This window comes from Dermacentor albipictus, chromosome 6 (assembly GCF_038994185.2).
Source record: "Dermacentor albipictus isolate Rhodes 1998 colony chromosome 6, USDA_Dalb.pri_finalv2, whole genome shotgun sequence".
In the NCBI taxonomy this organism is placed as follows: domain Eukaryota; kingdom Metazoa; phylum Arthropoda; class Arachnida; order Ixodida; family Ixodidae; genus Dermacentor; species Dermacentor albipictus.
Genome location: NC_091826.1, coordinates 76,867,672 through 76,880,591, shown reverse-complemented (window position 1 = coordinate 76,880,591; position 12,920 = coordinate 76,867,672). Strand labels below are relative to the sequence as shown.

The 12,920-nt window shown below is 44.8% G+C and overlaps 1 protein-coding gene across 5 annotated transcripts in view; it reads right to left on the bottom strand.

Moving 5' to 3' along the window:
• The window catches only part of LOC135897121 (calcium-activated chloride channel regulator 1-like), a 115,509-nt gene that overhangs the window by 55,592 nt on the left and 46,997 nt on the right, over window positions 1–12,920 (bottom strand). For all 5 annotated transcript variants that reach the window (XR_011515259.1, XM_070540871.1, XM_070540874.1 and 2 more), the window contains exon 9: window positions 726–1,028. Coding sequence is in view for 4 of the 5 variants with exons in the window: in XM_070540871.1 (XP_070396972.1) it covers window positions 726–1,028 (303 nt within the window). In the remaining variant the exon portion in view is untranslated. The remainder of the gene's footprint in view (window positions 1–725; window positions 1,029–12,920) is intronic.

Below are 12,920 nucleotides of genomic sequence, written 5' to 3'. Positions count from 1 at the left end.
CGCCGACAGCACTTTACGGCTGATCAACACACCAAAAAGCCAGCACTGTTCTTTTGGTGCAGCGCTTTACCAAAGACCAGATGGTGCTTTTCGTTGAAGCAAATTGTTTTATTCTGGCTGTTAGAGACCGCATAAGTTATGTACTGTCGAATAGCACACTTGATTTGGGTGCCCCATTGCGTAGATAATTACCAAGCAACTATGAGATATATTGCGATAAGCACACCAGTAATAAACCAGCAAGGCAGCTATTCATCCGACAACTGCGGAGGTAAACGACTCTGCTCGTTGTTGCTGCGTTATCATCATACGTTGTTGGAGCTTTCTCTCAACGCCTGGAATGGGAACAACTACTGCAGAGGAATTCCGATCACACGAGCAAGAATATTCCGCTCACTTTGGCCGTTCAAAAGGAAAAGAGGCATGAGAAAGGTTACACTTCATACAAGGCCTCCGTGCCAACCCTAACAACAGCGTTCAATGAGGTCTCGTATTTTGCTACGTCGTAAATGAGGAAAGCAAACGATTCGCATGCAATGAAGTCCTGGTAATTGCTCGCATTTTTTGTAACATTCGTTCGCTCACACTTATATGTACTGCCAACTTTGCACAGCGCAGTAAGGCATTTTATCCGGGTGAAAATAAATACGCAATATAGGCTCGAAAACTGTGGCTGCCTCTGGAATATTTTGATGTTTCCTATGGGGTTAACATCCTATACTCACAGTGATCGGTTTTACTGCGTCGCTATCCACTGATTCTCCCAACGCCATTTGGATGCCGATCTTCGAATCGTATCCGGAGAGCTGGAAGCACTTGCTGTCAGCCGCCTGGAGGGAGTGCGGTTCTGCAACATCAGCCAGTTTGCCTATCTGGTTTTTCGAGGCGCGATCAGACATTTCCGGAATGGCTTTCAGCGCTCCTTCTTGCGGGCTGAATTTCTCATTATAGAAGCCCATGGTCTCGTCGCCGTCAGGCACTGGTACACTGGTGGCACTTTCTCCAGTTTCATTGGGAGTGATCAGCCCCTGAAACCAACAGATACCGGCACATTGACCTCGTTTACTGGTTTACAGTGATTTCTGAGTTGATAAGTCACGTGGTGCTTAAGCTACTTCTAATACGATTAGAATTTGGTGGTGAACAGTAGCGTAGCCACAACTTTCGTCCGGGGGGCGGCTCACGTTGCAGCCCGCGATCAAATACAATTATAATAACTGCATTGCCGTTGCCAAAGATGCTACAAACGAATTCTTGAACGCTACGCCGTGTCAAGTAAAATATGTATTTTTCATAAAAGAACATGCCTGTATGTGTCAAGAATTGTGCCCGAAATAGCTGATATTAATGCTTCCATGTTTTCTGTATGTTCATTAAGTAAAGAAAATATCACACGAACTTTAGAACTATATCAGTTTAAAACCAGAAAAGCAGCGCATGTCGCTGATATGAAAAATGTAAAGGCCATGAAATAAACACTTTGAGGACAATTCCTTTAATGTAACTTTGTCATTGAAGAACCTTGTTTACATCTTTATACATATACAAGGGCCACGGAAAAGTCTCAATGACGCTTTTCATTGTTACAATTTATCGCGCAGGAGCAGCTTTAATCGGTCGTGCATTGCAGTAATTGCACTGAAATTATAGTCATAACAAACAGCACATACAAAAAGCAGTTCTGCAAAATATACGAGGGCGAGTCAAATGAAAGTGAGCCAATGCGAATATATGACAAATGGGGTAACTTATTTTGAAAGTAAAGTAGTCACCATGAGTATTTAGAGATTTGTCCCACTGATTAACGAGTCGCGCGATTTCCGTCTCATGAAACTGCTTGGGTTGCTGCTTCAAAAAGACTAACTGACTGTTTCACGCCACCATCCGACACGAATCTGGTTGCCTTGAGCTGTTCTTTCAGAAGCTCCAAAATGTTGAGTCGCAAGGCAACAGGTCTGAGCTGCGTGGCGGATGTTGCAGCTTTTCCCACTTAAAGTTTGCCATTCTTGTATTAGCCGCATCAGTGACATGGTGACGGGCATTATCGTAGAGCAACATGACCCCATTGCTCAATTTTCCACGTCGTATTGCTCAATTTTTCACGTCGTTTGTTCTTGATGGCGACACGCAGCCTATCCGGCGTTTCGCAGTATTGGAAGCGATCGATAGCCTCTCCAGGTTTAACAAATTTGTTCACTAATGGCTCTTGACTATCGAAAAAGAGAAGTCAACACGTTACCGGTGGAAATGATGGCCTTTGCTTTCATTGGCGATGGTGATGTCGATTGTTTCCACTGCGAGTTTTGCCGTCGTCTTTCCGGCTCCTAGTAGCGGCACCATGATTCATCCCCGGTCACTGTTGCAGACAGGAAGTCATCGCCCTCATTGTGATATCGGATCAGATGAGTCAAGGCAGCGCTGAACCTTCTGGTTCTTCTGGCGGTGGTTCAATATCTTGGGCATCCATTCCACACACAAGAGCCAATAACCGTGATGTTGATGAAATTTGGTGTGAGGCGAACCGCGATTGATGTTCACATGCCTTGCCAATTCATTTATAATTATCCTCCGTTCTTGTCTAATCAGCTCATAAGCCTTTGAAATTGTGTTGGGTGTGATTGCACGGTGGCTTTGGCCCGGTTTGGATCCTCCTTGCAACTTTCACGTCCTTCTTTGAACCGTTTGCTCGAACGCTTCACAGTGGCCAATAAAATGCAATGTTCAACGTACACGGCAGCCATACGGGAAACACCTTTGGGAAACATCTTTTGGGAAGCACCTTCAGCCGTCAGAAACCCCACGACACCACGCTGCTTAACATTGGGAGTTTCCATTATGTCACGCAACCATGTGCAACCCAATGTATGAGAGCATTAAAGAACCTTTATCCCCTCACCTGCGTGTCTTTTTTGTAAATTAGTGATGCCTGTACATGCACGGCTCGCACATATTGAACCGAAGCATTATTGCACGGGGTGGATAAACTCACGTTCATTTGGTTCGCCCGCGTGCATTGGAAATGCGAAGGCACAATGGAATATACAAATGCGAAGGTACAGTTTGATAAAAAACAAAAAAGTGGCACTGGAAACAAGGTTTGCTGCACGGGCATACACATAACCTCGCAACCAGATATCTAAATATATGTATAAGTCTCCAATATATCTACGTATCTAAGAAAAAGTCACGGTATGTAGTGCATCAAATAAGGCAAATAAACATGTTGCGCAACCACAGATTCCCTGATCACAGCTCCCCCCTGATGCACTCCCCCTGGTGTATCGCGCGTGACTGGAGGCGGTGCGCTTCCTCCCCCTTTTCTCCCTTGAGCACACAAGATTGAGCCACCATCATCGGCTCACCCATGCCACCTCCACCCCTCTTACGCTTTCACTCGCACATACAGCATGTGGCGCGCGGTCATGGTGATATCGCCCTTGGACTTCATACGGAACATGAGGGTGACGGCGACGGCAGGAATGTGCCTGGAGTGTCCGTGTAATTGCTATCGCAATAATATATTAAGAGCATCCAGAAACTGAAGCGTCCTGTAGCCCATTAACTTCCGCAAAGGAAAAAGGAGTAACAAAATCGAACTTTCACTATGCGACAATTTGCTGCCCCACCGCAATATATTTCTTTATTTTGCGAGGCGTGGCACAGACGTGAAAAAAACGCAAAGGAAAGCATGTTGGCCACAATCGAATGCGTACTTTGGGCACCTAATGTGGCTACAGAAGGAATGTCGAAGAAAACATGAGACGCTTGGTCCACAGAGAACCACACGCGTACTGCTCCGTGTCGTACACTAGAGAGACAAAATTTTCCGGAGTGGTTGCGCTCAAGCGAACGCGTTGCAATCCTTCGAGAGAGAGAGAGAGAGACAAACAACTTTACTGGTCCATTATGAAATGAAACGCTTTAAGCGTCTGATGGGGTGGCTCCCTCTTCGCGGGCTCCATAGGCTTCCAGGCACTCCTTCGAGTCCCCGCATATGCAATCCATATCATCCATATAGGCATCCTTCCATATGCAATCCTTCGAGTCCCCGCATAGATCGATCGATCGATCGATAGATAGATAGATAGATAGATAGATAGATAGATAGATAGATAGATAGATAGATAGATAGATAGATAGATAGATAGATAGATAGATAGATAGATAGATAGATAGATAGATAGATTTTATTAAGAATACTCAGAAGAATCTCTAATGGTCGGGGCCCCTAGACCAGGGCTCTATATGAGCTTGAGCTGGTCGTCGAGGGCCCAGCTGGATAGCAGTACCTCGCAGTGCTCGCTCGCGGTGTTCGTGTCGGGGTGTTCTATGTTGTGTAGTGTGCACTCCCACGTAATGTGGTATAGTGTTGGTGAGTCCCCGCACCATGGGCATTCGTCCCTGTAGGCTGTGGGGTGTATGCGATGTAATATGTGTAGGTTCGTGTGTAAGTGCCTGTCTGGACCCTACGCCGGGCAGCGACATCCTCTGTCTTTAGATTTCGATGGTGTGGTCGATATCGCAAGTGACTCCCTCTGTAGTAGTTCACGATGGCTGAATACTCGTGATCGACAGGGTCCGGGTCTTCTTCAGCCGGCGTGATGAGAGCTCGCTCATGCACGAAATGTCGAGCTGCTCTGTCGGCCTGCAGTTTGGCCGTAATGCCAGTGTGGCCCGGTATCTAGATGTTTGTTTGGGTGGTGATGTCCTTAGGATCCTCCTTGAGTATTTGGCCTAGGAGTTGTGCAGCAGGTCTTCCGATTGTTCCCTGTAGGAAATTGCGGCAGGCCCGCTGGGAATCCGTGAGGATCTTCAGTGGTTTGTTTGCGTGTTGGCCTTCGCGGATTGCTGACGCAGTTGGCCAGCTGCTCCGCTTCCATGATCGTGCATGGGAGGGTCGATAAAGCGGAGGCAACGTGGCCTCGGTGGTCGCATACCTCTGCCACTGCGCCCTTGTTGTTCGTCCCATACATGGCGGCGTCGTTAAAACGGGCCATGGAATTGCGCCTGAATGCTTTCTCCATGTACTGGGCCCTTGCTCTCCTCCTGACGTAGTGTAGGTTAGGGTCCTTGTTGCGCGGTATAGGGACAACGAGATACCTGTCCTGGACGTGATGAGCTATCCAACAGGTTTCTTGGGTTCGCGTTGTTATAGCTTGGAACCTCAAGGTTTGTAGGACCTGCCGGTCCATGCGAGTCCGCGCAGTGATGGCGGCGAGTGACCATGCATTGTTTATTTTTCTCGTCTGCTAGTCAGAAAGCATCCAAAGCTCTGCCAGGCGAAAATACACTCGGCCAGAGGAAAACGAAGACGAATCAAAGAGCGCGCGCGCGGTGGTCGGGGCAACACGAGAAAAACGCATTCGATCTGGTATGCTCCGGCAGCCCACGGGAGCGAGAACCAAAAAACAATACAAGAGGCTGCAGGTGTCCTCGCGAGTAAAAGTCAAAATAGAAAAAAATAAATGATAGCATAGTTACGTTTGCTGGCTTTAGTGTCTTGACATGGAGGATTTGGCGCAGGTGAAAGAAATGCTGATATTATTTTCAGTGACATGACGACAAAAATGAACCACCCCAACGCTTCATCTCATCGGACCTCGCTGCGTGCTTTGTCAACTTTTCTGATAATGTCTTGATTTGGCTAGTCTCGTTGTATCGCCGCATAGTCAGAGTTACGAGTTTAGAAAAGTCAATGCACTTTTGGCATCAAATGATTATAACAACATTAAATGTACAAGGTTCCGAAATTGAAAATCTAAAGCACGACTTTGGAAATGTCAGCGCACCTTTCCCATGAAAGGTTTATGGGACCTTTATACCGATAAAGTTTCAGAACTGAAATCAATGCACTCCGTAGATTCCGCGGCCTCTGCGAGATACCGCGATGAGCCCGCTTGCCATCAAAACGCCCTTGGAACTTTGTGCTCGGATGGTGCCCCTTGTGTTATGTGACTCGGTACATGGGCGTTGCCGCGGCATCCAGCCCGATTGCTCTATGTTCGCGCTGATATGTAAGAGTGACAAGGACCATTCTAGACAAAATCCAGAATGATTTCCGCCCCCGGGGGTCGCTTTGGTCGGTGGCGCATGACAGGACGAAAAAAGTTCTTGGGGGGAGGAGGCTGAAGACCCATAATCCCCCCCCCCCCTGGCTACGCCTCTGGTAGTGAACAAGTACTTCAAGCATTTGCTCTTCCATTTGGATAGGGCACACACACACACACACACAAGAAACTGTTCCGCAGCACAAAAATGGCAACAAGGCACCACCCAGGAATAGCTGCCCCGAACAATTAGCCACCAGCTGAACATTACTATGTCATATATTATGCACTAACCTTGCAACTCTCTTGATTCAAACTCATTTTCTGTATTGCTGAAAACTCAATTTCCCAGAATATATTCGTGTGAGGACGAATACCAACACCGTTGCGCACAGACTGCAACGTACACCCTTATCCTCTACCAATGCGACCCTTATTGCGACGCCGATTATATCCCTACATCCATACTCGAGTTGCGCTGACGCTGCTGGAGCACATCATCGTGCGGCCAGGACATCGAAGGCAGCGCATGCGTGGTGAGCACTTCGGTGTTGGAAGGTCATGAGACGGGCACAGTGCGTCTGCCCGCAGAAATGTCAAAGCTTAATAGACGCACTGTCAGCCGACACTAAACCGGCTCTACAGTGTAGCCCAGGCAGCGCTGAACCTTTTACCGCTGGCACGACGAGCATTGTGGGCGCTAGTGTGCCTGGTGAACAGACTGCGTGCCTGCGATGTTGATAGGACACGTCTCATCAATTGCCTCATACACTCTCTTAGAACGGTAAAGTGCAATAAAGGAGCATATTCTGAGAATTTATTGTGCCTATAAGTTAGAAGTTACGTAGTAAACAATTGCTGAAGTAATCTTTATTAAACGGCCATATTCTCACAATATTGCGCATCTGAAAATTAAAAGGTATGGGTAACCGCAACGTTAAGCACTCACACGCTCTTAGATGTTATCGCAGCATTCTTGTATTGTAACAAGTTGTATAGGCCTACAGTCTTGGAAGTCCACCCATGCATCATTGCGTAGTTACACGCGTATTTCACTGAGCGGCACTTTACAAGAATGTTATGTCGAAAGATCGACCGTAGTTAACTTTCAGTTCGCAACTTCAAGAGGATACTCTCTTCAAATAACGTAGGCATTTACAACACTTAGTCTTCACGTCTCTGCTGCGTTATAGCAGTATTTTGGTTAGGATAAAAGCAATGCTATAAAACAGCAGGGAAGTTGTTCCCTGCTGGTTTATTCCTAACCTTTTGTGGAGACCCAGAACTATGCGCAGTGTTGCCTTAAGTTTATATCTCATGTACGGAATTGGTACCTTGAGCTGGTGCGCTGAGACATCACCTAAAGCAAATTATTGGTCTACACGACTATACGCGTTGCGATGATCGAATAAGGGTAGCATCTAAGCTGATTTAGGCGGGGTGAAATAAATTTACAGTGTTGTGGTCTCACAATGGGGGGGGGGGGGGGGGCGCTATCAAGCTTCCTTGTTGTTTCGCAGTCCTAATCCTAGTACTGCGAACAGCTCAACCAAGACTTATAATACAGAATCAAACATTACAGTTGTCATCAAATCAGTGTATCCAGTCGTGCTCTGAACACACACTAGCTGGCTGGTTTACCTCACAGTTAGTTCAGTATTGGACAAAATGCAGAGAATACTTCTTGCGACTGCAGGATGTGTCGGGTTATGCAACCTTCGTTCGTATGTATCAGTTTGAGCCACTGGAGACGCATATATGCATATATATATATATATATATATATATATATATATATATATATATATATATATATATATATATATATATCATATGGCCGATTATAGATCACAGTCATCATTATTACATAATTTGTCATTTACGAAATTCCAGGGCCATAGGCACTTAGCATTCCAATTTCCAACACACACTCCATTACCTCTGACCGCAGAACCAAATAATTCACGGCGCTAAAAATCATAGGCTACAGAATAAACCCTACGCTATGGTTTGAAATTTTCTTGGTGGTACACGGATACCTACCATCGTGCAAAGTGAGATCCCAATAGTTAAACATGGTTAGTATGGCTGGTATGTTGTACGACATTGTAATACTTGGCTACTTGGACGCTACTTAAAGCGATTAGGATTCTTTTTCTACTTCAGCTATTTTGATCGTTTCTGTCTATCTATATGTATATCTATCAGTCTGTGTATCTGTATATCTATGTAGTCAGCCTTCTAGGCTGACCCAGGGAACCAAGTTGTCGGCCAGTCTCTGCCACCAGGTATGTTGTGCTCCTGGTCGGGGTCGTTACATCGCCGTCATTCCCGCTTCGTGATCCAACTCTCGTCAATGTGTCGTCGTCATGCCTTCTACGCCAACCCAGAGGGTCCAGTAGTCTAATAGTTTTGACACGAGGTATGTGCTCATAGTCATGATGCCGTCGTGGTCGTTGCATCGTAGCCATTCCCAATTCGTGCTGTGGTCCGCATCATACGGTCATCGTTGTGCCTTGCGCCTAGTGGCCCAAGTTGTCTGATAGCTTGGGCCACTAGGTATGTGGTCGTGATACCCTCATGCTTGTTGCATCGTCGTCGGTCCAGATATGTTAGATTATCGTCATGCTATCTTCGCCAGGCCATCGTCACCATACAGTAGTCGTGTATTTGTTCTTCCGCCACCCTCGGGATGCCATCGTTGTTAGTCCAGCTTAGTCATCTGAATCTCTGGATGCTGTCGTCACCATGCCACCATCGACACACCATCGTCATAATACAGGCTTTGTATTGAGGTCGTACTTCCTCCTTTGTCCTCATATAGTGTCATTATGCAATCATTGTCTCACCGTCATTGTGCTGCCCCGTTCGTTCACTGTCGTCATTCTTCGACATGTGACTCTCGTCATTACGTTGTCTTCACGCATTTCTTTTGCAGTCTCATCACCTGATCAACCTCATCCCATCATTGTAATGCCATCGTCAATTTATACCACATTTTTCTATCCATCAGCGTCGTTCCTTCTTCGTCATTATATCCTTATCATGTTGTTGTCATTAAACAGTTATTATGCCGCCGTTAATTGTCATGCCATATTCGTAATTCCATCGTCGCGAGACTGGGCCTATTAAATTGCTTTTGTCATAACATCGCGGTCATACCGTCGTCATCATGTCATCGTATTCAGGCACTCGTCGCCATCCCATTGTGTTCAAGTCGCTGTCGTTGTAATACTGTTGTCGCTATAGCATCACCACCATTCAGGAATTGTCGTCTAATTGTCGTCAAGTCATTGTCATCGTCATTGTCTTTGTCCGTTCCATCGACATAATTCCTTCTTCGTCATTCCCTCATCGTCACGGCGTTCGCATCGTGCAGTCTTCATCATACGGCAGTTCTCTTGGGCGACCTAGGCGAGCGAGTGCTACGGCAAACCGGGACGATACCAGAGTGCGCCGCCTGTAACCGAAGCTTTGGAAATCGCAGCTTGACCGATACATATTTTACATAAACGCGACTTCAGAAATACGGTGTCTCGTTACATTGTTCGAATGCTAGTTGCATTACCATCTACAATCATCTGGAAATGAGCTCTCCTGCAATTTCTTTTTCTGATTTGTAGCGAGCATGTCCTTTTACTCTAACCAATTATTGTGGACGTGGTCATATGCGACTGTCGAAGCGTAGCTACACCCAGATGTGTTAGAACGGTGGGTGTTGTGTTGGCCTATGTGGCCGCGCTGTACGTGTAAATCAGTACGCGACGCATAAACTTCGTATAAAAGCGATAACGTAAACTAATTTAGAACTGTTGATGACACCTTGCTTTTCTTCGTAATCACTGGTATTTGGAGGCGTACTTGAGGCATGTGCCACAAAGGAGATGTTAATGTCGCAGTGGGTGCGGAGCTCTTTGATAAGGAAATCTGGTGAGTCACAATGGTTCATTAAAAAGTAGCCCCAAGTCTCTTCGCTGGCAAGGAAGAGAGATGGTGGATTCCTGAGCACCAAAGAAGGCAAGGTGCTTCTCACTGCATCACTGACGAAGTGAGTGCACGCCGTCTATCTCGTAGGCGTATAGCGCTACCCGTTTATGAGGCTGGAGGTTACCCGTACGGCTTTCTTGAAGATTGGCGTGTAGCAAAGGATTCCGGTGGCGAACAAATTGAATGCGCGAAGTTATAGGATCGAGCAGACAGCAGAACCACCCATCAAAATACAATTTTGGTGGGAGCATTGTGGCCACACTTTTCCTCTTTCTTCTCGTGCCCTTGCGTACACGGCATTTCTCATCTTAGTTTTTTTTATTTTTAAGGTGAAAGCCTTTCTAGACTCATGGCAAAGTTAGTTTCAGCTAACCCGACCGCTGGACTGTCCACTGAAGCGTCATCACGCCATACGAAGACAGATTAACGACAGATGAAACAATGGACAATGATTGATAGCGACAGTGAATGATAACGTTATAATAGAGATTGGTAGAGGGTAATAACGACCACTAATGACTAATAATGACTGCGAATGACTCTGAAATGACCAGTATGTCTAATGACGGCTTGTAACGGCCACAATTGATTAGAAATTACTAATAATGAGCAGTAATGACTAATATGACTACTAATGACTTGTAATGACTACGAATGACTACGAAATGACCAATATGTCTAACGAGTGCTTGTAATTACAATTGATTAAAATGACTAAAAATGCTTACTAGTAAGCAGTAATGAATAATAATGACTGAAATGACTTGTAATGACTAGTGATGACTATGAAATGACGAATATGTCTAACGACAGCTTGTAGCGATTACAATTGATTAGAAATGACTAAATGCCTAATAATGAACAGTGATGATCAATAATCACTGAAATTACATGTCATGACTACTGATGACTAGGATATGACCAACCTGTCTACCGACGGCTTGTAACGACTACAATTGATTCATCATCATCAGCTTGGTTACGCCCACTGCAGGGCAAAGGCCTCTCCCATACTTCTCCAACTACCTCGGTCATGTACTGACTGTGGCCATGTTGTCCCTGCAAACTTCTTAATCTCATCCGTCCACCTAACTTTCTGTCGCCCACTGCTACGCTTTCCTTACCTTGGAATTCAGTCGGTAACCCTTAATGACCATCGGTTATCTTCCCTCCTCATTACATGTCCTGCCAAAGACCATCTTTTCTTGATTTCAACTAAGATATCATTACCGCGTGTTTGTTCCTTCACCTAATCTGCTCTTTTCTTCTCCCTTAACGTTACGCCCATCATTCGTCCGATTATTCTGAATTCTCATATCCTGAATTGATTACAAATAACTAGAAATGCTTAGTAGTTAGTAGTAATGACTAATCATGAGGCAAAATTATAACTGAAATGATTTGTAATGACTAGTAATGACTACAAAATGACCAATGTCTAGCGACAAGTTGTAACGACTACAATTAATTAGAAATGATGAAAATGCCTAACAATGACCAGTAATAGCTAATTACTTAAATGACTTGTAATTACTACTAATGACTATGATATGAGAAACATGTCTAACGACGGCTTGTAATGACCACAATTGATTACAATTGATTGACTAAAAATGCATAGTAATGAGCAGTATTGATTGAAAGAAAGAAGAGACAGGGAAGAGTCAAAGAGACAGAAATGAATGAAAAGAGAAGGAAGAGTAGACTTTCGCCATCTCTTATTAGGGGTCTTAAGAGTCCCTGTAATTTTTTGTAAATAAAGGTGCAGTAAACTAAGACATTTTACAATGAACTATAGTTCGCTGAAGTAAGTTCGCTGGTAAGACTAAAACATTTAATTCTCTTTAAGTCCGAGCCAATATGAACCATTACTAACCGGTCCAAACCGGTTAGAACCATTACATTTTTTCACCGTAACTGAAGTCGGACAGAAACGGAAAATATGCATAAGTCTTAAGCCTGAAGCCGAACCAAACCCTAAGACTTTTCGGTTTGACACCCTGCCTCTGGCTGCTTTCTGTCTGCAACGAGATGTCCTCTAAAGCAATAAACAAAATCTAATCAATAAAATTTTTTGTTTGTTCCTAAATACATGTGCTGATAAATTTCGCACAGGTTCCGATACCCCCGCTGCAATGAAGCTTTCACAGCGATAAAAGGTCATTTGCTTTTGAATCCCTAATATTGGGCATAGATCTTCAGCCATCTTTTTTATTTTTATTATTGAAACCTGTCGTATAGGCATCTAGTCTTGGAGGTCTTCTCTGTCGCCTCCTTCTGGACATTGCATCGTCGTCCATCCGTCGCATTTCACCGCAATGCACTAGAGTAACTCAATCAACAGCACCTTCAAAAATTGATATTTAAATATATCGGCCAAAATTCAGGACGATCACTTCGCAGTGCCCCAAAACTAGTTTTTTCTCATACCATACGCTTTTACTGCAGTTAGTCGTAACTTCCCTGCTGTGTTATAGTAGTGTTTAAGTCCTGACCAAAACGCTGCTACAACGCAGCAGAGAAGTTTAGACTAAGTACTGTAGATGCCTACATTATTACAAGAGAGTACTTGATAGCTGAAAGTTGTTTAAATTCGGTCGATCTTTTGGCATGTTATTTTCATAAAGTACTGCTCAGTGAGCTACGCTAGTGCACTGTGGCAAGTTTAATGGATGGCCGAAGGTGGAATGGCCGCAATTCATGCGCCAGCATGGAAGGATGCGCGGGTGAATAATTGCCAGGCGTAATGCCAATACGAAAGGCTATGATTATAGAACCTTAACAGCAACCACGAAGTAAAAGGAGGTTAATTGCGCGTGTTATAAAGGTTACTTATAAATATTATTATATGCATTTCAATATATAGGTGTAGAAGCTTGTGAGAAT